A 27,761-nucleotide genomic window follows, 5' to 3' on the forward strand; every position below is an offset into this window, starting at 1 on the left:
TTAGCAGTGCAGTCAAAGCACGGATTTACCTGAATTTCAGGAGCTAGTTTTAAATGACCTGCAGTGGTAGGACCCAAGGTGCAGTGGGATGGACCTGGGTATGGACTGTGAAAGCAGCCCAAGCTGGGCAGGCTCACACTACTGATCTCTAGGGTGTTGCACTGAGACTTCAGCTGGTACCTGAGCTGCCCGTCTGTGTGTATCTTAACAATTCTGTGAATGAATTACAGACCAAAAAAATGGGAAAGCTAAGCTCAGCACTATGGGGAATTTTCTCATCTTGGCTCTGCACCTTAGCTGCTTCTCTTTCCATTTAACTTCTTGTTGGCTTTGCAGCTATGTGAAGCATTCTGCAAAAAGCATCTAGGCATCCTGCTCATGGAGGTCTTGCAGTCCACAGTGGTGGTGGTGTTTTGGGTAAGGGCCAAGCTCAGGTACAGGCTGGTGTCCTGGTGGCAGCGGCAGCTGGACCTGTGTGCCCAGCCTGCCCTATGCGGCCTAGCAGCCCCAGTTCCTTGGGTTCAGGGATGCGCCAGTCTGTGCATCTGCCTTTCCAGCTCCCCTTCCTGGGTCTTGGGTAAGAGCAAGCAAGTAACAGGCAGAGGGAAGGATGGCGGGATCTGGAAGCTACCCAAACTCCTTTTCATCTTTCTTCCCTGCCAGCATCACGAGCCACACAGGGCAACAGGCACAAAACTGAGTTTGGCTTGTACAGCTCTGAAATCTTGAGCCAGTCCTTGCTGGAAATAGGAGCTGAAATAGGAGCTTAGGAAAGTATTCACCCCTACCCTATAACACAATTTGTGGTACTTTTCAACCAAAATTAAACAGAAATATTTTTTTTTTTTAAACTTACAAAATGAATGATAACTTGCCTGTCTTTCCCAGAAATAAACCATTTTTTGTCTTTTTGAGGTCATACCCTGGTTACTGCTGGACAAAACCCAATCAGATGGTAAATCTGAAGGCAGTGACAGAGTGGAAAATATATCAAGAGCTCTGAAGCCATTACAGCATTTTAATTACATGCTAAACTGGTTTTTCCATAAAGCACTAGCCTTCCAGATGAAGGGACTGGGACCCAGGGCTGATCATAGTTGCTGATGCCCAGACTGCAGATCGTGTGGTCAATCCCTTCCAGTCAACCACTGCCTTACTTATCTCACGACATTTCATAGCTATAATAATTATTTCATTTGACCTTTTGTTGACCACTGTCATTTACCCCACATTTTGGCACAAGAAAGGCCTATTACTGGCATTGTGTTCCCACCAACAAGGAAATGCCTTCCCCTCTGAAGACTGACAGATAGTTGGCTTGAGTTGTGCCCTCCATCGCAGTCATCCATCACTATTGTCCTTTAATAAAATCTATCCATTGCTAACAGGAGTCTGACATGAAAGACTGAAGTGTGGAGTGAGGACCAAGGGCAGTGAGGAAGCTGTGTGTTTAAACTCTAAGGCTCCAAGTCTGGATAAGATACACTGGCAGGACTGGGAGATGCTCCTGCAACCTCACCACATGCGTGTTGCACGTGTAAGGAGATACAGGACGCTTTGTTTTTAAAGAGAACTTTGACTTAACACAAGATGAGGATCACGTGCTGTTCCCTGATTGCTATCGTAAGAGAAATCTACTTTTTTCATAGCTGCTTCTGGGCTGCTAGGTATTTTACAGGGAGAAGGCTGAACTTAAGGGTTACTTGGGCTAATAACAAAAGGAACAGAAGGAGCGTGGCACAGCACCACGTACACTGGTCCACATTCCTTCCTTCTGGGTCATTAGCAGAGCAGGGAGAGATAAACCTGGTTGTTGTCTCTGTTGCTGGAGCTGCAGTGTCAGCAGGAGTGTATGGAGTGAACAGATTAGGCAGGAGAAGTAAAATGTGATTTAGTGGCTTTCAGAGCTCTCTGTTGAGAGCAGAGGAGAGAGAGGCTTCAGGCTGGGCTCCTGTTTGCAAGGGCTGTTTCTATGACGGTCGTATGCTGTTCTTTCTTCCGTCTCCTGCCACAAATGTGTCTTTCCCCTCTCTGTCTTCAGTTCCTAGATCACTGCTCTGTCCTCTGCCATCTCCCACATGGTCTTTTCCATACCCCAATGAGGTTTTCCATCCCCTGCAGCCTGATTACATCATTTGCCTGGTTGAAAATATTGCTCTGATTTAACTTCTAGGATGTCTGATCCATTTATCTGGCATGACAGTAATGGCAAATGGAGGAGGCAACTTTCAGTCATTGATCCATGTTCATTAGGACACTGTGCTAGCACTAGTTCTCTGAATGAGGCATGAGAAGGCTCAGGGCATCCCTGTGTAGGATTTACAGATACACCCTTTGCTGTCTGGCCCTCAGAGCAGCAGTTGCTCTGTACTCCTGTTATAACACACGACTGTGACAACACACACACAAGTAGAGTGTCAACATGCCCATGAGTGAGGAATTTGCAATTTGCCCCATGCTGGAAGAAGAGCATGCTTACAAGAAGATACATTTTGTTACTGCCGCAAAAACTGGAGACATTTCCTACTTGTACATTGCATATTAAAACATACTTAAGTTGCTTAGCCAGCAATACAGAGATCTCTAAGATTGCAGTTGGTTTCAACTGTATTTCCTTGGGAAGTTTACTTTTATTTGTGAATATGTGAAAGCTTGATTTATTTTTTGTGTGTTTTCTTAAGTGTTCTGGGTTTTTTTTATTCAGACATCCCTGCATTCCTCTCTTGCTTTTTTCTTGTACATTTTGGTTTCAGTCTGACTGACAAATACTTAATGCAATATGTTCAGTTGATGATTTATTGGAGTTAAAATGTAGAAGGAAAATATGAAAATCATGCCAGAATTGAAATGTGTTTCAGGATTTTTGCAAAAAAATGCCTGTGAAAATATTTTTGTTGTCTTTGCTTTCCGTCTGAAGACATTGCAGGGAATTCCAACAGAAAACATAGGCTCTGCAATTTGCTGAAAACATGTTGGAGTTTTATTTTACAAATAAGAAACAATTCCAAAGTGCTTGTCACTTACACTTGTAATTTCTCTTCCTATACAAATACCACTTGATGCAATAATCAACTTCAAAAAAGAAATCAGCCACTGGATAAATATTCCAACATACAAATATAGCTTATTAATGTTATATTTATATAAATGAGTGTGCATATATACATTTTATCTTAGACCTATGTAGACAGTCTGGTGCTTATTTTGCTGAATAGTTTTAAATTTAGCATAATGACTGTGTGTGCAAATCAGTATTTTCGATGTTGTCATTATCAATGAGACAGAATCTTTTTCTAGTGAAAAAAAATATTAATCTTCACAGTACAACATTAAGATTGAAATCAAGGAATCATTATTAATACTTGTGATTCAAATAATTGTGTTTTCAAAACCGTCCAGGCTGCTTTCAGAGGGCTTTCCTGGTCCGTCCTGGCCTTCCCTGTTGCAGTAGCAGAGGTTTGGCTCAGTTGGCAAGGGCTGCGCGTGTCCCTCGGTGGAAGCCTTGCCGAGAGGAGCTCCCAAGCACTGCAGGTGTATGTTTTTGTAGTGTTTCAGGGGCTAAGCCAGCTGGAAGGTGTGGTACAAATTGGGAGGTTTCATTTCTGTACTTCTTTAGAAGCTGAGCAAAAAGAAAAAAAAGCAATGAGTGAGAAGCAGCTGAGCAGAGTAGAACAAAACAGTGTAGATTTCCTTCTTCAGTGAATGAAGAGTAGAAAACCTTGACAGCGACTCTTGCTCAGGACAGCCGAGTGTGTTACGGCACATCCAGCCAGCCCTGCAGCACCCAGACCTTCACCCCAGCACCACAGGTGCCATCGCGCCTGGCACCGTGCATCTATAGCACTGCAGGAACGTGTCTGCCCGGCACAGGGCAGGGGCTGCGGTGCATGTGTGGAAGCAGAGCACCAAAGCGGGGGTGAAAGCTGTGGTAGGCAGGTTGGGGTTATTCACTAGAGAGGGACATTATTTTGTGGCTGCACTTTGGCCGCAGGGGAAGCGGGCAGAAGAGCGTGGTTTCCGCAGCAGAGTTAGGACACAGGCGATGTTATTGAGCTGAGAGGTTGAGGAATGTGAACAAAATGGGTAAGTGTTGATTTTATAGCTGAGCTAATCGGGTCACTGTGTAGGAGTGCCTTGTTGTTAATGACATCCGATAGCATTATCGTGCCACCACCACCTCCCAGCGTACTGTAAATTTTCTGGACATGGGGCAGGGGTGGGGTTTAGAAGGCCTGGGGGGGTTTTCTCACCCTTTCTAGTCTCTGGAGGGGATGAGCCCCTCACGGCTTTACATGTGATAGAGCCTGTAGCGTTAGGTGGCATTAGCGGTGCTCACCTCCTTGCTGCTGGGATAGGGCTGGGATACCACTACATGCCTCCCCATCCCTGAACTTCTACCCCAAGACCTACACAAATATCAGTGACAAATTTTGTGACACTTTCATTTTTTTTTTCTCTTCTTTTTTTTCCCAAGCATCCTCTTTGCAGACATAGAGGGTTTCACAAGTCTGGCCTCCCAGTGCACTGCTCAGGAGCTGGTCATGACGCTGAACGAGCTCTTTGCCAGATTTGATAAGCTAGCAGCTGTAAGTTTTCTGTTATAATTTTGATTATTTTTTTTCCTGTTGCAAGAATTACATACTGTGCTGGTTCACTGGATTTTTGTAAATATTCACTGCCCTAAAAGGCAAGCTATTGCAAGCATGAATATAAGCTGAATACTTCTCCTTTATTATTGTTATTATTATTATTTTAGGATAACCACTGTTTACGTATCAAGATCTTGGGCGATTGCTATTACTGTGTGTCTGGGTTGCCAGAAGCAAGAGCTGACCATGCACACTGCTGTGTTGAGATGGGAATGGATATGATAGAGGCCATCTCGTAAGTACCATATTCCCCATGGAGAACTTCAGAAGAAATAGTAAGTAGATTCTCTTTCCTGTCAGGTCATCCTTACATTAGTAGCAAAGCAGCCAAACCAGGGAACTGATGCCAGCAAAAAGGGAGACCAGCTGGAACAAGAAAACACAATGCAGTAGAGGTTTGAGAGCAGAAGGACAGACACTTGAGTCCGTTACAGCCACGTGGGTATCAGAGCTCAGTCCTCTGATGGGAAAGGCAAAGGTTACTGCAATTACTGGAAGTCTCGTTCCCAAAGGAGGATTCCAGTGAATTACAGAAATGTGAAATCAGAAGATTAATAATAACTTTATTAAATTTCAGTCACTCTTCACCTATCTATCTTTAAACCGGCTTCTTTTTCACCTTGCAATTCTTCTGCTAAGGTCTGTCTTGTCTAGTTTAACTAATCTTCCTGCATGTGTCCCCATGCCAAAAAGGTGAGATTCAAGACTTTCTTACTTTAGTTAAATTAATTATTGAGAAAGGGTGTGAAGTTGGTCTGGTGCTTTTTCCTTTATTTCCTCTTACTTCCTCATCTTTATTTATTTCTTTTAAAATTGTTCTGAAACTTTGCCTGCTTCTGAGATCAGACTAGAAATCCTGTGTTTGTCCAGACCATTCCTGTCTTTAGAGAGTAACAAACATGAGACTCACGTCTAGTTATATGACTTGGAGAATTGCAGGCAACATCGAATATTGTTTGCATCAGATATGAACTTTCAGAGGCCAATTGGTTCGGAATTCAGGGAGGGAAGATTAATTTGGTCATCTCAAGCATATGCAAGTTTAGACACAACGTTCAGTCAGTTTTTGATGGTAACTGAGCAGACCTTAATATCTACACCATCCCTGCTGCACAGGGACTCTGTTTCTTTTTCCCTTCTCTTCTAGTTTTTTATTTTATGAACGCATCTTCTAAAGTATCAGTGGTACCAAGAGATAAGCAGAAGATCTCTATGCAGTTCTCCTCTCATTCCATTCAGTAAATTGATGGAGTTGCCACTTCATCTCGATAAAAACTAAAGCTGCCTGTTTGTTGAGCTTGACATAGTTCATCCTTACCATTTGAATGTCTGCAAGGATGTGAATGCACACTTTTCAGCCCCATTTTCATAACACAGATACGTGGTTTGAAAAGCGGTGTTTTCAGCTGGGAGAGCCCATTCAGAGGACAGTACAAAGAAGCATTCCCATGCTTTGTATACAGTGTACACTGTCAGGACTTCCTACCTTTACTTGCCTGGTTTTAAACTCTGTTGCTTTGCACCAGTCTCCTTTTGGGGTTTGTATGCAAAATGCAAAATAAAAGTAGTTACAAGTAACTAGTTTTCAGTAGCCCTTGAAAGGATGCCATTTCTTCCACATGAAGTACAATTAAGTGGCAGGTGACGAGGTGTCTTGTCAAACACAGGAAGCAGCAATTCTTAGCCACTAGTCCCACAAAGAAGGCTAGTTTGTAGATTGCTCAGAAAAGTCTCGTTTTCTACAGTAGTTGGCCTGATAAAATCCAGAGACCTTGGCACTGTGTAATCCCCCACAAGGCTGAGTAGCACCAGGATGTCTAGACTTCATTGATTAACTGCAACCCACCTTACCTTGAAATAAACATGGAGTTCTAGTGCACTCAGTGTTTGTTTACAAATAGCTCTTCAGCAGCCTTTAAATCTTGTTTCCCACTCGATCTATAATGAATGCATTTAACACTCTTATCTCTTAATAAGTCTGGAAGGTGACTCTGTTCTCACTACCTCTACTTCCCCCACACCTCCTCCTCTGCCAAGGATCAAGATAAGAGGTTTCACAATTAAGGTAACCAATAGCTACTGAACATTTGATTTCAGGTAGCAAACAGCTGCTGAACATTTGATTGCTGGCTTCCCTAACATGGGGCCCTGCCCGTAGGCTGATTTCATTTGTGCATAATAACAGCAGGGAGTGTAACCCCAGATTGAAAAGATAGAATTTTATTCACTGTACTGCTAGTATAAATGAACTTTAAAAAAAAATAAAGTTAATGAGGAATATTTAATTTGTCTATAAAGGATAACCAAACCCAGTTGTTTGCTGTAAAGTCTGGAGAAAGTCACCTTCTCATTGACTACTAGAAGTTCCCTGGTCTTCTGTCAGTAACATGGCTTGGCAGAAGGTGCAGTGGGGTTTGTAGCACTCGTGCAGCATGTTCTTCCTCCCCAGTGCTGTATCCACGCTGCAGCTGCTGTTCTCCATGCAAAGGTTATGGCTGCAGTGACCCCAGTTCCTGTTGCTTTCCCAAGTGTTGTGGTTGGAGCCCTGTGGCACCTTTACCCATATGCAGCTTCCCTGCCCTGCTAGAGGATCTCTGCTTCTTGTTAATAAAAATAATGAATATCACTTTAGCAAGTAGATAGTGAAACGCAAGATAGGGAAAGGAAAAAGGAACTGTAAGAGAGTAGGATCTGTTTCAACAAGAAGTCACCTTGAACAGTCCTTTAAGGAAAATATTACACTGTGAGGAGCGAATTGGAGTCCAGAATTAGTCTATTTTTAATCATTCATTAATAACTAAAGCTTAAATATTAGATCTGTGTTGATGTTAGGAAGTTGGGAGGATACCTCTCCAGAGGATATTATCTTAGATAAGTAGGACTAGATGAACCTGAAAACCAAAGAGGTTGAAATCTGATAGGTACAACTTAATGCTGCAAGGAACTAACAACTCAAAGGAAAGGACTGTGGTATGTGATATAGGCAAAATTTCTGGTGAAACATGAACATTCTGGGAATTACATGATCAGCAATAATGATAAGCAGAGTTGTTCTGATGGCCTTGTCAAGACTTTCCCCTACCCACATTCCTAAATATATTTTCCATGTGAACAGCTCTTGAAGTTAACTTTTGCCCTAAAAGGACAAAACCCACAAAGTATTCCAGCAGTCAACTTAGGAGTAAGAAGAGCATCCAAAACCTCATTAAAATCAGAGCTTGAGTATTTGTAACTGCCTGTTTGAAGTGACTGCAATAGATGTGGTTCTCTGGTTTTGCTGCTCTGACTGCAGCTGTAAGCCCCGTTCAGGCTTTCCAACTGCAGTGGGGTATTTCACACACATATCGTATTTCATCTGTGGAGGAGCTGATGCTTGGTGCCATGCAGATGAATTAAGATCTCTGAAATCATTTCCTTTTTCTCTTTGCAGCATGCTATTACTCTTAATGAGGTTGAGTGCTGGCAGGTTACGTCCAGCTTTGGTATGGAGATCAGAGACCAGCACTTTATTCCTTTTACTGCCTCAAAGATTTTTTTTTAATGAGTTCTCATCTTGACCACGAGTTCAGAGTATGTGGATTTACTCCAAAGGCTCCCCTTTCTAATTAGTGCTCTGCGTGGCCGGCCAGAGCAGTACAGCCAGTCTGGTTTAGTTTTGTTGTCCTGTTGTTGTGGACAAGCAGCACCATGTGTCTGCGTGAATAATTTATGGGTCATTATGGATTTTTGTGTTATAGGTGCAAGTTTGTTCCACTGCCTACAACCATGCGGTTCTTTGTGATGCCCTTTTTTACCCATATCTCTTTTCAGATTAGTCCGGGAGGTAACGGGAGTAAATGTCAACATGAGGGTTGGAATCCACAGCGGGAGAGTTCACTGTGGGGTCTTGGGCCTTAGGAAGTGGCAGTTTGATGTGTGGTCCAACGATGTTACATTAGCCAACCACATGGAAGCAGGGGGCAAAGCTGGGTAAGTTGCTTCATCAAAGCTGTCGTGTTAACCCACATGTTGTTCTGTCTCTGACATGTCACAGTGAGGTGAGGAAACAGGAGACAGACATTCAGAGGTTCTGTATGTCTGCTGTAAAATGAACTGTGGGTGTAGTGTTTTAAGCATGTACAAATGTTAGCAAGGTTATTCTGTTCCATGTCTACATGTCCTTGGTTACAGAAAGTCTACAAAATCCCATGATGGGCACATCCTTCTGTGGTAAGAACTGAATTCCTTCTCTGCAAAATAAAGCTGATAGATTAACAGAAGTGAGCACATCTGTGCGAACACTAGCAGAACTGGTCATGGTTACAGAGAGATGTGACAATATGTTAACAGTGTTTCCTGGAGAGCATCCCAGCTATTGATGGATGTTGCATGAAGTGTTGTTTCATACCAGCCTTTTGTTTTGAAACGTTCCTGTGAGAGGGCAGAATTGGTTCTTATTTCATTGCTGTATGGATCAACTGAAGACTGAGTTGCTGCCTGGTTGACTCTGTAAGATAATTTTTCTGTGTGCATCTCCACTTTTTCTTTGCTCTGAAAGAAAGCATAAGACTACAGTACTTGTAGCGTATCTCTACAAGGCACTCTTGTACCACAGTGATTAATGTGATACAGCGAAAAAAGATACACTATATGTTGCTACAGTGTATATTACACTGTCCGCTGAGTAGACATGTCCTTGTGAAGGGCCTGTGTTTGCCAAAAAACTATATCTGCTGTGTGTTAGAGCAAAGTGAATGAAAGGATGAGTGCTTTATATCTAAGGAGGTGCTTATAAGTGGATCTGTAACATGCTTAACATGAACAATTCTCTAAGAAGATGCTTCCTGGCCTGCTTCCTTTAAAACAGATTAAACTCCTGTACTACATCTATAAGAGTGGTGGCATCGCTAAAGAAACTGGTTTTTATTGCTGGTTTGTTCCAGTACATAGAACCTGTCACTGACAGGAACTGGGTTTTTAGGTGGTAACTTTTCAGAGCCTACAAAACTGGCTTGTCTTTTGTCTCATTCAAGGCGCATCCACATAACAAAAGCAACCCTGAACTATCTCAATGGAGACTATGAGGTGGAGCTGGGCTTTGGAGGGGAACGCAATGCTTACCTGAAGGAGCACAGCATTGAGACCTTCTTGATTGTACGGTGCAGCCAGAAACGGGTAAGACCAAATGCTGGGTTTAGATACTTTAATAACCAGACACACCAAAGTAGAGTGAACACCAGCCTTTACAGATGAGTGAGTTGACTACTTGACCTTCAGTGACAAAAATTCCTGTTTCGCTGTCCTCTTCCTGAACTATTGCATGTGTAGAAGGGAGCGTAGCCACCTTCTGCATAAGGTTTCTGCACCGAGTACTTTCTAGTTCTGTCAAAGAAACTGTCCTGAGTTGTTCTCGTAATCTTTTTGAAAAATGTTGTTAATATAGATATGTATTTTTTCAGTGAAATTTGATACTTGTACAAGTTCTTAAAACAATAGATTAAAACCACAAAGACCTCTTCTCTGTCACACTGCAAACTGAGGTGTTTTTGTCCAACTGCTCACTATATTACCATGAACATAAAGACTAGAGCAGTTTTGCCATTACTTGTCAGCCTCTTTCTGAAGATGGGAAAATCTGGCCCACTGTGATGATGGATAATCATTGTGACAGTGGGATGAGATCACACCTACTGCTATGACACAGGTCAGGCTGCACAAAATAAGGCTATTAGGGCATTGCTGACTTGTACTTGAGTCAAGTCAAACTCCAGTGGACTTCAGCCAATATATCGTCTTTTTGTGACACTGTCAATAACAGAAAATAAGTTGATATTGTCACTACTTTGTATTATTTTAAATAATGCTAGACTGTAATACTAGAAAAAGAGCTTTTTTTATCATCTAGTCAAGCCTAGCCAGTAATATTTCTCTAAGTAATTTCTGCATTAGAGACACTACTTTGCTATTCACAGTATGGGCAAGCGTATAAAGATTGGCCTGAATTGAAAATAATTTCAAATATTTCTGAATCTAAGACCAATTAAACCTTCCCACAGCTGTAAATATGACAACCATGAGATTAAATGAATTAGTGTTTGTGACATGTTCCAATAGCATGGTTGATTTGAATAACCGTAACACCTATGCAGAAATACTTTGCTACCATTGCCCCACTTCCTGAGAGAATGGAAGCCTCAAATCTCCTTAATGGATATTGTGTGAAAAATCTCCAAGAAAATCCCCTATCATCTCCTAAAGAGAGAAGATGATGTTTTGGTTTCTATCTGCTCATAAGATAAATCTCATTAACAATTGTCAATCTTCAAAAGAGGATTAGAGCTTGCAGTGCAAGATGATTGTTTCTTGAGCATCACTGCCTGTCAGTGGGCCAGCTGGTGTTTATACCTAAACCACTTCTTTGCTGAGTAGATTTAAGAACATAAACCAAAATACCATTATGGTGAAGATATATTGACTTCTTAAATCATGCACTCACCAAGTTGTCTGCATGTTCTTGTGGAGAACCGAAGGTTTCTCTGAAGAGAAGAGGAAGACCTAAGATCAGGATTCTGCTTCTTGCTCGTATAGACAAAAAACTCAAAAACAGAGACACGGAGCACTTGGGACTTCATCTTTGAAAACAAGGCTGTGTTTTGACTAGGAGACTGGACAGACTCAGGAGAGATGTGTATTCCATTCCAGACTTAGATTTTGAGGAACTTGCATCTTTGTGCCTCGATTTTTCATGGTAAAATAAGATGGGTTCCCCTCCCCCCTCATTCTTTCACTGCTGTATATGTATTTATTGCAGCTCTGTTACACAGTGTAGCCCTCAGCTGAAGTCTCTAGGCACTATTATAATGCTGCTCTGATGTGCTGCATCCCAGAGTAGCTGAGAATTGAGACATGTGCATGATCTATGTAATTATTGTGCTAAATTAAAACACAAAGAAACTGCTACCATAGGTCATGGATATTAGTATTTAGAGTTTGAGACTCCTGGTTTGTCCATGCTGCTGTAGCTTTCTTGCTCCCATAGCCATTTTCTATCCCTTTGTGAATAGTTTAAAGTTCTCTCTTTCTTTAAAAACTCAGATCAGAAGTTAGAAAAGTTTTCTCCCGTAGTCAGTTCGGTCAGTCTTGAATATTTTGCTTGATGCTAGACAAAGTTCTAGCACTTAACTTTTTCCTTCCATTTCTGTTTGATTTTAATGACTTCTTGTGATGTATTAGGTAGGTTTTCAGTTCAGTCTGTTCCAGTAATGGCCATAAAATATTCACCTAACTTAGTAATGGGTTCCTGTGAGTCGTGTCTGGGTTCCTGCTCTCCACACGCAAGGCACAGGATTTGCATTGAACGGAGAGCAGGTGCAGTTTTGACCCAAGTAACTGTTTGCCTGGGCTATTCCTCAGTTCACACGGATAGACATGAACTATCGGAATACCCAGTCCATTATCCTACAGACATTGAAACCAAACAATACCAGGAGTTATGGTGAATCTACAAAATGTGACAAAATCTGTTCCATACCCTTTCTGCTTACTGTTGCCATGGGGAGCCATGACTTTAAGTTTTCTGCCTTTTTTGTTTATTTGACTCTTTCATTGTGTTAATACCATTTCCTTGGCACAGAGTAAGTGGGAGGAACATTTATGTAATATTTTTGTTCCAGGAACTCAGCCTAGCTCCTTCCTTGAAAATAGTTGGGGGTTTTTTTGTTTGGTTGGGTTTTTTTGTTGGTGGTGGTGGTGGGTTTTTTTTGTTGTTTTTTTTTTTCCCCTCTTAAAGATGTTGTTAACTGGAATAGATTTAGTTGAGTTTTAGGGTGAAAAAAGCTAGATTCTGATCACTCAGTTTTTAAATAAAATCCTTAGGGCTGAAAATGCAGTGCTTGTTTTCTGTATGGTATACAGAAGAGTTGCTTTCTATTGAAAGAGACTAAACTGCAAAGTTCTAAAATCCAGTCTGTTTAGGTTTCTCCCTCCTCATCTTTATCTCCGGATCCGCTTTCACCTTCTTGTGTGCCCTGTGCTGTGCTGCTGCTGCTCTGGCGGGTGAGCAGCGGCCTGTGAGGAAAGCAGCGCTCAGGTATTCCGGAGCAGCGCAGCACTGACTTCCCTGCCGCAGTCTTACGTTCCCCTAGATTAAAGTTCTCCTGAAAGCATAAATCCAAAGTTCCGAATCTGTTTTCCATGTGTTTGCTTTCAATTCCTTAAGCTAGGGTTTTGATAATTGAAATATAAAGATCTTAACCGTGTGAGATGCAAGGGGTACCAAAGTTCATACAGGAGCATGTCACTTGGTGGTTGTTGGCAGCTTTCTGCTCTTCTTTGAGATCAAGTGCTGCACTAATTTGCAGAACCATCACAACTATTCTTCTTATCATTTCTAATAATTGATAAGCTTTACTCTGGAAGAGTGGAAAAGTATGTGTTTGGAAGAGTGGGAAACAGACCTTGAGGTGAATAGGATTTGAACAGCATGTTAGGTTTACAGTTAGTTTTGTTGTCCTTGTCAACATTGTCAGAAGGCTGGGGAAATGCTTTGCTTTGACCACAAGTGGAAACAAAATGTGACTGTCAACAGCGGAGCAATACTGCTGACTAAACACACTGTGCTGGGTGCACAAGCGAAAAAATGTTTATTTTTTTCTAATGACTTTCAATTGCCGTAAACATGGGTGTTTCTTTTAACAATAGCAGGTACACAGTTTCAGAAAGGATTGTTGATGGTGGCCTTAAAACAGCTCAACTAAACTTTGGCTGTAACTCCTAAAAAAACAAATCTCGTTCTTTTCTAAATAGTGTCCTGGAACTCCATCCAGCTGAAGAAACAAAATGGTCCTTTAAGTGTTGGGCATGTGACTCTCCTAAAACACAATCAATCTAATAGGATGATTCCTTAGTTTAACAAATTTAATCTTAGCACAGCAGGGTTCCACCCATGTAGATTTATGAAGGCAATGGTTTGGAGCATGTAGCATTGCAAGAAGTATCATTCACATGTCAATAGGGCTTCAGGACAATTTAAAGAATAATCTGTAGCTGAATCTGAAATGACCGATCCATGTTCAGCTTCCACTGCTTTGTTGCACTGATAGTGATCAATAAGCTGGAAAATCCAATCGCACACTAAAGGAGTAACAGGCATTCTTGATGCAACTGATAAATATAAGAAAATACCAGTTATTTTTGCTGTTTTGTTATAGCATTACAGTAGCTCAGTGTGTGGGAACTGGTGGTGGGAACACAATAAAACCTCTGGGAATAAGATTTACAGTCTCTTTGCAAGTCCAGATTTGGAAAGTTCCCACAACAGCTTCCTGGAGTTTAGCCACTTTAAATCTGAAAATCTCATTGCTGTCAGAAACTCTTACACCTGCTCCTGTTGTTGGTAGTATCTGTAATGAGGAGGACCGAAAGGTATAATCTTTTCTTTATGCTTCTTTCCGGTCTTAGATAGCCCCGTGTGTAAATTGTCCTCATGCTGTCACCTAGCCAGGAAGAAACGGAGCACAGATCCTCATAAATTTCCATAGAGATGCTATGATCTTTCTAATTCCTCATTTTTAGAGATTGTTATTATCATTACCCACTGAACAAGTGATTTTTCAGGAAATAAATTACCTCAACTTTTCAAAATATTTGGTTCCAAAAAAATGTTTTTGAATAAGTATTGATGTTAACAACAAATGCCTATTGTTCAAGATAATATAGTAGCACAGTATGCAATACAGGAAAACAAATACCCACTGTGCTTGTATATATGTGTTTTAATCTGATTGGAAATATTGCTGAAACATAGTTCACAATCCAGTGGAAACCTTCTACAGGGAGTGGGTGAAAATACTGCCAGAGGTCATCTTGCCATGGAAGATTTATGATGCCTGACCTCATGGTTAGAAATTATCTGAAAAGTGTATATTTACCCATTTGTCCCACCCTTACCTCAACCCAGATGTGTCAGTAAACATGTACAAAGTCTTTTATTTCTTTCAAATTATTCAAGTGATGCTTGAGACTCACCGGCACTAGCAGCAGGTAGAAGAATCATGCACTGGTTGAGATGGGTTAATACGTTTGCTTGGAATTTTGGCATTAAGACTTTTCTCAAATTCTAACCAAATTTACTAACCCATGGAGGGGAACCTGCTTTATGTATCTTTTGTCACCTGTTCATGTAAAAGCATTTGTAATGTAACCAAATACCTTTGCTTTTATAGGTTCCCAGACTAGTTTCAGCATTTGGGTTTTTTTATTGCTTTTGGCTGAAAACCTTTCATTAAGTTGTAGCAAAATGGATTGGCAGTGTCACTTCTACTATTGAAAACAATATATATATATATATATATTTACTTGGAGAGAACGAAACTGTATTTTCTACCAGTTTTCTTACATATAATAGAAGAAAGAAGCATAACTACGAAAAAGATTGTGCAACTGAAAATACACAAGGAAGTGTGAATGATGGCAAAATGATGGCAGAGACCATAAAGAACAGTGACTTTAAAAAAAAACTCTCAAACCAGCTCATATCTGGACATCAGCATTGCATCACATTAGTATATTTTTAGGAACATTTAAAACGCAGGTCTCCTGGAGCTTATCCAGTGGCTCTGTGATGATTGCTCAAGTGAAATTCAGCTGATGCCAAGGGATGGAGTTTTCAGCTCTTGCAGATGAATCAGTGGTGGGTTCAATGCAGGGAAGAGGTGATGTGGGAGGCACTTGCTGTCCAGGGGATGTGCAATGTGGGACCATGGATGGCTCTCCTCAGCAAACATCCCAGGGACCTGGCAGCTCCCTTGGGTTTGCTCCCACTGAGTTTCCTTGGGATCCTACACTTGTCATCCTGGCTGGGTGGAAAAAGACCTTTGCTGGCAGCCTGTGGCTGCAGTGACCACTGCTACTCAGTGTCACGGGGCTGACTGGGTGTCTGGCACAGGGCATGTAGCCTGCAACACTGCATTCCCGAGAAGGTTCAGTTGCCTGCGTGGTGAGCTTCTGGTCTCACGGGAAACGTTGACATTATAGCTGTCTCTTCTTTGCAAGAAAGAGATGATGATTTCCCATGCTTGTCAATCAGGCAGCTTTCCCCAGCGCTGGATTTTAGCAGGCTTTTAAAAATTTCTTTAAATAAAAATAATTTAAGGCAGCGTAACACTTGACATTTAACTCTCTGGTTGCCATGGAAATAACACCAGGTATTTTGCAAACTCCTGACAGGTGCGAGTTACAGTGTATAGTGGAGAATCAAAATAAATAAGTAGGGAACGCAGACTCCAGGCAAAAAAAAAAGGATGTGAACCTAGCTGTATTGTCAAACAACACTTGAACCAAAATTCTAAAGTTTAAAATAACCAATGCTTTCTTTTTGAATTATTCAGTTGTCTGAACACTCCCTGAAATCCAAAATTAGCCATTATGCCTAATTTTTTCAGTAATCTCATGGAAGGAGCTATCGTTTTGAAAAAGTTCAATCTCTTAAGTAATAAACAGCCAAGCTGTAGCTATCCATACTGTCCGTATTTTCCAGCTCTCCAGAATTTGTCTCTTCTAAGCAAGGATGTAATAATTGTCACCGCTCTCTTCTGAGTCAGTACAGGTAAATCACAGTCCTCACCAAGCAAACCTCCAGTGCAGTCCTTGCTAGAGAAGACAAGAGGGTTTGATCTTGTACAATAAACTCCTGTCATTCTGCAAAACACATTCCATGTGGAAACCTGCCAGCCTTTTTAGCTAGATAATATATTCAAAGTAAGTAACTAACCAACCTGTTGTTTGGCTTGGTTATGTGCTGCACTTTTGTGCTCTGGTAACCGGTGTTGAGCTTGCCTGAATCATTTCTGACAGATCCCCTCCAAACTTTACAGTAAGCTCCAACTACAACCGAGATTCCAAACCAGCTCTAGCAACAAAACCAAAGATTTTATCCAAACTTCAAGAAAGTTAGTGCCAATGGCAAAACTTGCAGCTAGTGTTAGGGTAGAGGAGACCATTGTGTCACACTCTGCAATACCATTACCTGTAACAGATAGGCAGCTGTTTGCAAGATTTACATAATTTCCTTAGCATGTCTGGGAAGGTGCTCTTGTCTTGCAAATGTGAAAAATTACTCACTCGTACCTACAGAGAAAGGTGTCCTTTATTCCCATATTTTCCAGGCTCCTGTTCTTCAACCGGAGATCGCTCTGTGTGGTTTTTCTGTTGCACACCAGCCTTTTTATTTATGTTTTTTTGTGATCTTTTATGTAGCATCTCCGTTTGGAACTTCAATTTCCTATCTGAAATGATTCAACTGTATTAAGTTTATTAAAAGAAGAAACTAGATACCTCCATTTTGGAATGCTTTTTGTGTTTACACAGGTTATGGTGGTTGTTCAAAGCAGGCAAATGAGTAAAATGGTGGCTACCACTTAGGGGCAAGTGTTCTAAGCATTTTCACAGTGCAGGTGTAAACAGGGAGAGAAAAATGGTGGATTAGGACTGCTCCTGATCAGCAGCCACTTCATAAACTTCAAGGTGCAAAGCCACCTTCTGGAGCAAGAAATCAGGAGACATGATTGTAAAATGACTGCCATGCAAGCGCTTCAAAATTTATTCTGCATTTCTCTTTCATTTGTATTTCAGAAAGACGAGAAAGCCACAATAGCCAAGATGAGCCGCCAGCGTGCTAATTCCATCGGCCACAACCCATCACACTGGGGTGTCGACCGTCCCTTTTATAACCATCTTGGAGGTCATCAGGTCTCCAAGGAGATGAAGAGAATGGTAATGCTTTGCTTTGTGGACGTTCATTTCTTGTCTACTTAATACAGCATTATATATCTTTCCCTGCTTTGTCTGAAGGTTTTTGCAGCCCTGAGGGCATTTTCCAAATGGGGGTGGTAAATTCTACTTTGACTCCAGAAATAATAATAATCGGTACATGTGAAGGTGAGTGCCTGTGAGATGAGGAAGGGGAAGGGAGGCTGAATGGCACAAAGACGCTCTTTTGTGTGACTTGCCCCACGTTCGGAAAACTCATCCAGGCTGTGTGAAAAGACATGATTAGCTATAAAAATTGCTCAGTAACCTGAGCATTCAAACAGCAGCTGACATACATTTGTACTAGATCATTACAGGCTTCAGCACCTGCATGGATTTCTTGCTTGCCTTACAACAACCAGATGCTGTTCACCTTCTGTAAGTATATGCCCATGTACGCTCATGGGTCCCCAGGAATCACACCACTGTGTTAAACTCTTGAGAATACATTCTCAAGTACATGAATTAATTAGCCCGAGGCAGCAAGTATCTTCATTTCTTGCTTATACCTTTCAGTCCTTCTAAATTAAAATGAACAAGAGCTCGTTACCAATGCAATTGGACTGAGAGCACGATTATGGCTTATTTTACAGAAAGTTGTAGATGATATCTTTGTTTCCTGCAATAAAGGTGAAGAAAAAAGGGCTTCTATTATAATGGCTATTTGTAATAATAATAAGAATGTTTGGTGCCTCTATAATTGCATGCGTAATCAGATTGCTCTGCGACGTTATTAATTCTGTTTTCACCCTTCGTACACAGTCGGAAGTGGGTATTTCTTGCCCACTTTGTTGCCTATAGTCAAAGTTCTGCTCGACGTCATGAAAACCTTAAAGTACTCAAAAAACTTTTTAACATGAGATTCACTCCCACAGCTTAAAATTTTTGTCATAGCTATAAGCAACTGCATATGGTGTCTTCTAATGGGAAATGCTGGCACATTTATTAATAGTTGGTGCTAATATTATTCAATCATGATATTATTCTACAGTACTAAACCAAATTTCTTAATCTCCATAGTAATGTTTCTTTCATTTCTCAGATCTCCAAATGAGGGCTTCTGACATAAGCATACAGATCAGTGGAACTGTGCATTTTCATGTGGGCTTTTCAATAGGGTGTGCTCAATAGGCATGACATTATTAGAAGAGCCTAATCACACTAGCTCATAATTATAATTATAAGTTTCTTTGAATAGCTTTTAAGGGGTTCTTGCAGCCTCCTGTTCAGAAACAAGGTGTAAGCATGCCAAATGGTATTATGCTTCTTGGTGTTAATTACAGTTTGCCGTGTCTAGCTGGTTGTTCAGTTGGAAAAACATAATTATTTATTGAAATATCAAGCTGAGTCCTAAAAACTTCACTGCCCCTTGCTTGTAGGAGGAAAAGCTTCTCTATTTTATTTTCTTTTTCTTCCTTATCTTGAAACTTTCCCTGTAATGGCATTTACCTTTTTATAAATTCAGCAACTCAGAAAACCTTTTCTACTCAGTCTGCTTCTGTACTGCCTCCTGCATTAAGCTCCTTTTTGAGAGGCTGATGTCTGTGTTACATGCATCAGGCTATTTTTTGAAAACCAATTTAAACCTGATTCAGATGTATTATTTTCAGCTAGACTTTTTGTTGTTCTTTGGGAATATTTTCTAAAATGTGTTATTTACAGTAGTTCCCGCTGCGTTACGTTTGAGATGCATTAGTCAAAATGAAAATATGCTGCTCTCGGCGGCCTAGAGACCTTTTTAATATCTGCTAGATGGACATTTTATTGATTAGATCATAGGAACAATTTCTCCATCCTCTGGTTTGACTCTTTCTCTCTCTTTCTGTTAACTTCTAATTTAAATATGCATTTCTTTGCACCACCCAGCTTTGGACAGCACTGATTTGTCTGTAATTTCCAACATTGCGTTACGTAGATGCTGTGTGTGCTTAAATGCGTGCAAAGAGCACGCTGGCTGCAAACTGCCTGCTTAGAAATACACAATACAGACAGAAAGGGAGCAGAACTTCAAAGGCTTTTTTCAGTGCTCCTCTGGGATGACATGCCATTGATCTTGCTAAGCCGCACCAGCTTTCAAAGCTCCTGAAAATGTGCTTTGTTCCACATCACCCACCTTTCCCCCAGCCCGCTTGCATGTTGTTGTATGGAGCCTTTTTTCTTGGAAACTGTGAACATGTAAGGTTGGAATAGTCAAAGCAGGATGCTGAAGGCAGGCAGTGCAGTGTTGCCTTTCTCTTTAAAAACTGGAGATCCTTAGCCCTGTAATTTCAAAATAGGTGTTTCTAAGGGTAATTGTGAGATAGTCCTTGGGCAGGAGCCAGGTAAGGTCGCAGTGGTGTGCAGTTACATTATATTGATATGTAGATATTTTTGTGTGGGGAGTAATATGGGCAGTTATGAAGGACACATTTTTTGCCACAAACTTAGAACATTTTGCATTATGAAGACAACAACCTTTCCAGAAAAAAGAGACAGGTTTTTTTTGTCGTGCTACTTACAGTTCCCTGAAAGAAAATAATAAAGTTCCTCAACTTGCATTTTTGAGAGGGAACTGTTATATTTAATAGAAAACAGAATTACTTCAGCCATTTTCCTTTCCTTTGAACACTGGCTCTGGTAGCTGTCTCTGTTCTTAGGATATATTAGCAATAGTCCTGGATGAGCCGGATTAGTATCAAAGTTAGCCGTATACTCCTTTTTTAACCCCTTCCTCTTCTGTCGTGGCATTTCACCACGCTGCTGTGTCGGGCACATGGGCAGAGCATCGCGCCGAGGTGCAGGCTCCGCAGGGTTTGTGTGGGAGGGCAGCCCAGCTGCCAGCACGGGAAGGTCAATGGTCCCCACTTTGCTCCACGTTGTGTCTTGGAGCTTAACTGCTGCTGGATCCAGCTGAATTTGCACCGTGCTTCTAGGCTTAGTTGTTCCCCTGGGCACACAGGAGTTTATTCAGGCATTTGTACGTGCATATAAGCAAGACGAAATAGCCTGCGTGTATCCACGCAGCAGTATTTGAAGATGTCCTGGAAAATGAGTTGTTTTCCTAGTCCTGGGGCCTGAGTCAGCTGGGATTGCAAATGTACCGACTCATCCCACCCTGCCCAACAGCCCCTTTGCTTCCTCATGCACCAGTCCACTTTCCAGACCATCCCAAATCCTTCTTTTTCCCATCCTATTGCTTAGTGGTAGCCTTTCTTGCAAAACAAGAGCCTGTTGCTGTCCCTGACCCTCACTAGCTGCTGTGACCACTGCCCAAAGAAAGTCAGTCCTGGGGACTGTGCTGAGTTGGACTGCCAGGTCAGTGCCTGCCCCTAAAACCCTGGAAACTTGCAGTGGAGGAAGCTGGGATACAAATGGCCTGGGAGGGCAAAGAGCCGGGCTCTGAGCTGGCAGCCTCCGCTGTAGGCCTGGCTCTGCGAGCCCGTGTCCTGGAAGGGGCCATGTTCCCCATGTAGCAGGCACAGGGTGAGTGGAGAGCTGTCCAGAGAAGCTGTCCAGAGCACAGCTGCTTTCTATTTTTATTGCTTTTTACAACATGTTCTCTTCTTGCCTGAACAAAAGCAGTCAGTCCAGGACCAGTGACTGTATCTCTCTGGAAATGCAGCCTTTTGTACTGCTCGTGCTGTACACAAAGGAGCAGCGTTCCTCCAAGTGTCCATAGGGCAGCCTTGTCTTCCCCTCTGTCTCTCTGGTCCAGTTTTTAATTGCAAAAGGGTCAAAAAGAAATGGACTTGAAAGCATTTGAGAGTACAATATTTATACACTACTAAGAAATACTTCACTTTTCCCAGTATAGATTTCAGGTGCTTTTATAAATATTGATGCATTTTAGACTTCTGGAAATAATATTCATGTCTTAGTTTTCATCAGCAAAACAAAACTACTATTAAAAAAAACCAAAACAAAACAAAAAAACCCACAACAATTGAAGGATTGTATTTGACAAAACTGGAAGAGGTTTGCTATAAACAGTGATAAAAAGGCAAATGTTGATACCTTCCACAACGACAGGGCTGTTCTAGATGACAAATGATTCTCTTGCATCTTTTACCCTGCTCAGCATTCTTGAGGCCATAGTTGGAAAACCACATCCAGTTTGGGATTACAATCCTTCAGGAGAATGTGGATGAACTGGAGATAGTCCAGTGGAGAAAATTACAAATTAGGGGAATCATAGAATCGTTTTGGTTGGAAAATATTTTTAAGATCATCAAGTCCAACCGTTAACCTAGCTCTGCCAAGTCCACCTCTAAACCATGTCCCTAAGAACTACATCTACGCATCTTTTAAACAGCTCTAAAGTGTGAGAGTTTCACTAGTGTGATCTGGGAAGAAGTGTTGAAGTATTGGGTTTGTTTAGTCTAGAATTAAGAAGATTTGGTAGAAACAAAAGTCTTCAAATACATGAAGGTTTGTAAGGATGGAAGATACTGATAAATCATTTTCCATAACTGCAAAGGGCTCTGTAAGGAGCTTGTGAAATTCCTAGTTTTTCTGAAAACATTTTATTTCTTTTATTCAGGGCTTTTCAGTCTGGAAGAGCATTGCAAAATCCTTTGCAAATATAGAAACAATAACGTAAAAAATCTATATTAGGAGAATTTACAGGGAGTAAAAAATATAAGATTAATATGAGACATGTAAAGATTTTACAAAGTTTCCAGTTTAGGCTACACAGAACTTTGAGGCATTGATCTTCCCTTGTACAGGAGCCAGCTCTACCCTCAACATTACTGACAGATATTTAAACATGGGCTATCTGTCTAGCCCTTGTTTAAAAACCCTGAAGGCTCAAAATCCTGCAGTGTTCCTGGGCATCCTTTTCAACAGCTTGATTATTTTTTCTTGATGTTTCACTTCAGGTAGCGTCACTTCAATTTTAAAACACAGTGCTAGATGAGTTACTCACAGTAGACAGAGGACAGTTTCATTTTCCCCTCTTTACAGTTATCTTCTCAGTATTTGAAGATTATTACCATGTCTCTGCTCGGCTCCAATTCCCTCGTCAAGTTTGTTCCCAGGTTGGTGCTTTCCAGCCCCGTGGTTGTTCCTGTTCCCCTCTGAGCGCTTCCCATTTCATCGATAAGCAGCGGTGCTCACTCTGAACCCAGTAGACACTGGGCATTTTTGAGGTCTTACAACCAGATGTGACACAGCCTAATGCTCTGTGGCTTCTAAAAAAAAAGCATTAGTTGTGTCATGAGATCTCCTCAACCGTGGGAAGTCCTGCTGTTGGATCTTAAGGCTGCCCTAGAGCTATTATATTTATTTCACATTGGCTAGAATGACTGAGCATCTTAGCTTGTTCCACTGATGTAAGCTTTGGGGAAGGTTTACTTCAGAAACAAGTACCTCCAAGTCGTTATAATCAAATGTGAGCAGAGTGCCGAATGTGATTACTAAGCCCAGTTGTAGATGTCTGGCAGATTTCCTTTTATTTTTTCAGCTGTTGGAAAGGTTTAACATTAGGATGTTTAGGAACAGAAAGAGGAAACCCTGAAGATCTACAATACTGATTTCAGTCTGACCATGCTTCTGTCATGAGTCTGAGTGCAACTAATGAAGCATTTAATTTGCAATGAAATTGCGTATTACGTCAATGTTAGTTACAAAGTAAAAACCGAAATAAAATGAAAGAGGGATTATATATTTGTAGGAAATATGTCTGCATGCAGATGTTAAAAATGTGAGACAAAATTAGAAAAATGCATCCTGGATATGACCAGTTCAATAAAGAACAAGCTCATCTTTCAGGTAGGCACTGCCTGATTCCTTGTGGCGCTACTCAGAGCTCCGTGCAGTCTTCTACACAATATTTGATTGCTTGGTGTTTACTTTCTAATGAAACAGCACTCATCTACAAGCCTGGTCATTCAACCATAAAATACAATTCTTTGTCCTATTCACCCTGTCCTAAAGCAAACAATTTTCTGCATATTGCATGACAAATACAGCTCGCTTCCTCCCTTTGTGTCTCCAAGTTACCCTTACAATACTTTTTCTTGTTACAAGGAAATCAAAATTGGGGAACAGGTGCATTAGAGGAACAGACACTCTAGCTGATTCTGTGCCAACTCTACCTCTTAAACATCAAAAATTATTAAAAAATTAAAATAAAACTCAGTTGGGCAAGTTTTCCTCAGTCAATAGTGCAACCCCGTCAACAAGAAGTGGATTTGAGTCCATGAATGAGGCACCGAGGGTTCACCCTCCTTATAAAGGTTTCATTTAACTAGAGGTCACCATTATCCTCTTTTCCAGCAATCATCTGCTAAATCTGGTAAAAGCAACACTGACGTCAGCCGGGCTGGACAGGGGCGCCCAGTAGAGAAGAATTTGACCTACTATTTTTTCATTGATACTGCAGTGTGCAGGATCCTCCGAACTTGTAATCAGGCAGGGAGAAACCCTTGAGGAATCTTTTCTGCTGCAATCTCCATGTCTTGCTACAGACCTGAGAGGAGATTGTTAGTCTAGTCTGAGTTTTATATAGCCAATTTGGTTTAGAAAGCTCAAAAACAGCAGTGGGGGGGGGGAATCCTGTCCTGCAGTTATGCTATATAATTGCTTTGGTGCTTCTGTAAAGGTGATTTGCCTGATTCACATGTTCCTTGTAATCTCATATATAATAGATGAGTGGGAGCTATATAAAAAGCACTGTATATTGCTCAAATTGTCAGTTTTGTATCCTCATCTGCAAACTTAACTATTAGTCTATTTGATCAAGATCTGCCATCAGCCTTGGTTAAATTATTTAACAGAGGGATAAGAGTCAGTGAGATGCAACAGCCAGTCTGATGTTGCTTTTGTGAAACAAGTAGAGTTTAATATTTACTTGGAATTCTTGCACTGATAGTTTTTCCACCATCCAATGCCTTTTTCTTGAATAAATCATAGTCATATGGGAAAAGGTGGTTTAGAGTGAAATAATACTAAAAAATGTTAGACAGTTTCTGAGTGGGACTAAATTAAGCCTACAGAAATAAAGATACCAATTTCCCTTTATTCACAGAAACATTTCCTCTGATGTTTGTGGCAGTGAAGCCAAGGTGGACATCAGAGTTGGAGTTGAGGCCCTCACCAGAATGATTTCCAAAGCTTCCTAAAGGGGACAGGAAGCTTTAATGATGAAAGGATGCTGGTCAGCAGGTTTGGGTCTGGTTTTCAGAGGGAGGGAGCAGCTCCCACCAGTGCCAGTGGGTGATTTCGGTTAAGGCTTGGATTCAGCCTGTCTGCATCAGATTAGAAGGATATTTGACAGTAGTTTCTGTAGAATCTTGTTGTGTTGATCATCATTTGGAGTGTAGAGATGAAAGTGCAGAAACTAAGGAGCCAGGAACCAATTCAGAGCATTTCTAGGACTAGCTATTTTTATGTATTTTTCTGTTTTGCAAGTTCTAGTAACACTTCACAAGTGAGGTGCAGAACCACATACCATTTTGCTTGAAAACATGACTTTTGAGCTAAAGAAATCTGGATTCAGAGTACACAAAAAACTGGGAAGTGTGAGCAACCTGCACTTCTCAGAGGTGTGAGTTCAGAGCCAGAAGTTAATTAAAAGTAAGGGGAAAAAAAAACGATTTCAAAAGCAACTGCTTATGTTCCATAGATACAAATCCGATGGGCCAGATAAATTCATAAATTTGGCCAGGTCCAGTCTACCAGCCGGGGGCTGCGTATGAAATCATTTTGAGTAGAACGAAGTAGAGGGTTTTACCATCTGCGATCAGTGCAGAGGAATGAAAGTCTATTTATCAAGTGGGGTGGGGTGCAGAAAGGGAGCACTTCAGCTTTCCTCTTTGGAGCTCATTAGTCTGTGTTCCAGCGATTGCAGACACACTCATCATATAATCTGTTTCATTAAAGTGGTTTTCTGCCAGTTTGTTGTTATGCACTTAGATGCTTGTTAAATATCCTTCCTGTCAGGCTTGGTATTTTCCGTGCCAGTTCTTTCTGGACTCTGGTATAGAAATGGTGTTATTTCTGGTTTGAGTACTTTGAAGTCCTTCAGTTTTGTTACTGCTTTTACACCTGACAGCATCTGTCTTAATAACCTTGCCCTGTTGATCAGAGGGACAAAAGCAGAATGTATAACACTGCTGAAAACAGATGTGAATAATTAGTTTTGTGGTGAGGCCAAACCAGGTTTGTTTTTAACTGCATCCACTCTCAGCCTGTCATTCTCCTTTACTGTTTTCCATGGTCACTGTCTCCGTGAAGCACCTTTGCTTTGCGAGTTGACTGGACCTCTTACAAAGCTCATTTGGTCTCTATTCTCCTTGGCCCTGAGTCTAAAGTTCTTTTGATTTCTGCCTTAACATCACGTAAGTCCCATTTCAACTTTGTTCTAGAGATAAAAAAAGGACAAGAAAAAATTAGTTTCTCTGTCATTTTTGCTCTTACAATCATTGCTGAAGTTGCCAGCAAAGTTTTTAAGGTAGAATCCATGCTTTCCAGCCACATTGCCATTAAGAAGGTCACAGAGCTCATCAGCCCCTCTACTGTCTTATTTTTGGAGCTAAATTAAAAGTTAAAAGGATGTAAAGTCTATTCCACTTTTCTTTGCATATTCACAATATGTTAATAATTGCAGCTAATGTTCTCAAAGTTAGAATTATTATTTCTAATGGTTCTTGAAGCATTATGGTATAGCAGTCAGCTTGTCATGGTTTTGACAAACACTTTATCATTCTATTTAAGGAATCAGTTTTAATCTTCAAAGAAAAGGGCTTAGTTAATTTAGAAGTCAAGCAGAGAGATGGCAGTCATATGAGCTTTTAGCACAATAGATATTCATAAAATATCCCCCATAAAATAGTAAGCCTTAGGGACAGATACAGTAATATAACACTCTTTCTTTTCCTCCTGCACATGTCTAGTCCCACTGAGGATGGTCATTAAAAGTAAGTGCTTGTAAATTCAGAGCCACCTGACCTGCCATTAAAAACACGGATTTTTGTTAAGAATATCATGTAGAAAAGAAGAAAGAGCAGGACCATTCTTTGCTAGGTACTATTGCCTTAAAGGGAGCTGATTCAGCTAAGTTTTGGTTAATATTCCTGAAGTCAGAGGGAACAGTCTTAGTCTCAGAGCAATTACTGAATGCTGTTATCTTTACGTTTGCAATCTGATGGCAGAATAATGCAGCCTTCTGGGGGAAGGGAAGAAACTCCAGTATCAGGGATATTTAAAATGAGACTGAATAAAAATTGCATGAGGTCCTACACGCAGCAGTCCATTAGTACTGCACTGTAATGAGGTCTAACCCATGCCTTATGTTCCCTTCTAGAGAAAAGGAATTTTGGCCCTAACAGGGGCTACTTCATCATCATGGTGACGGAGCTATTCTTGAACTCCTGTGATCCTCCTTTCTGTCTCATTCTTGTAGCCATCACCACTTCTGCCATTTTCATCCCCACTGCCAGTTCCCACTGTTTTCTTCATAGCACCCCAGAAAGCCATCAGCACTGCTTCAGTCTGCTGGGCACAAATCCATAAGCAGTCAAGAGGGGATTTATTTACTTAACTCCGGGAACTGGCCGTTTCTCTTCTTATGCCCTTACTCCCCCTCACCTAAACAAGAGGCACCTCATTTTTATCAGCTATTTTGTCTGGGCATCCAGATTTCTGTATATGTGTGTGCGGAAACGCCAATCTTGACATAGCTTTGTGCAGCTCAGAACCTGCTGTGTACCTGAACAGGCTGGCGCAGCCCTGGCAGCGAGCACAGGCAGCTGAGACCAGGGCTGCGCGGCAGTGGCTTTACAGACACACTCGCAGCAGCAACCCCCGTTATTTTACATTCTGCTTGAGCTTGGAAGTTTGTCTACTAGATATGAGTGTGTTAGTCCTTTAGGAATGAAGACAAATCTATTCAGACCGTATTTCCGCAGAACTGATTGTGCTTAGTGTTTATCCTGTGTGTAACACAGACCATTGCAATTCATGCAAGCAGCCTGATGCTGAGCCAAAGGGCTTTAATTGGAGCAAAGCATCTGAGTCCTCAAGAAACTAAACTATTTGCCAGCTGCAGGGAAGAAATAAGACCAATGTGTCATTAGTGCCCAAGCCTTGTGCGAGGGGAAGGAAATAATTTAAGCGCAGATTTTTCAGTGGACCAAGCAAGCCCACAAAGTAGGAGGAGGTGAAAACGCATTAACCAAAACCCAGGGGGAAATTTCCCTTACAACCCAAAATGGGGTGGACAGCGTGACCCTGTGCACATGGTCATCTCCTCTGCTTAAAAGGTCCTTGGTGTGTGATTGAGACACAGGCTCTTTAGTGGATAGGGAAGAAAATCTCTGGTCTCAGCCAGATCCTAGAGGTATA

General features: G+C 41.2%; 1 protein-coding gene across 2 annotated transcripts in view; it reads left to right on the forward strand.

Annotated features, from left to right (window-relative positions):
- ADCY5 (adenylate cyclase 5) overlaps positions 1-27,761 on the forward strand; it is a 210,858-nt gene that overhangs the window by 148,605 nt on the left and 34,492 nt on the right. For both annotated transcript variants that reach the window (XM_071810813.1, XM_065840449.2), the window contains 5 exons: positions 4,475-4,586; positions 4,757-4,884; positions 8,460-8,618; positions 9,662-9,803; positions 17,259-17,399. In XM_071810813.1, coding sequence (XP_071666914.1) covers positions 4,475-4,586; positions 4,757-4,884; positions 8,460-8,618; positions 9,662-9,803; positions 17,259-17,399 — 682 coding nt within the window. The remainder of the gene's footprint in view (positions 1-4,474; positions 4,587-4,756; positions 4,885-8,459; positions 8,619-9,661; positions 9,804-17,258; positions 17,400-27,761) is intronic.

This window comes from Patagioenas fasciata, chromosome 7, assembly GCF_037038585.1.
Source record: "Patagioenas fasciata isolate bPatFas1 chromosome 7, bPatFas1.hap1, whole genome shotgun sequence".
Taxonomy (NCBI): domain Eukaryota; kingdom Metazoa; phylum Chordata; class Aves; order Columbiformes; family Columbidae; genus Patagioenas; species Patagioenas fasciata.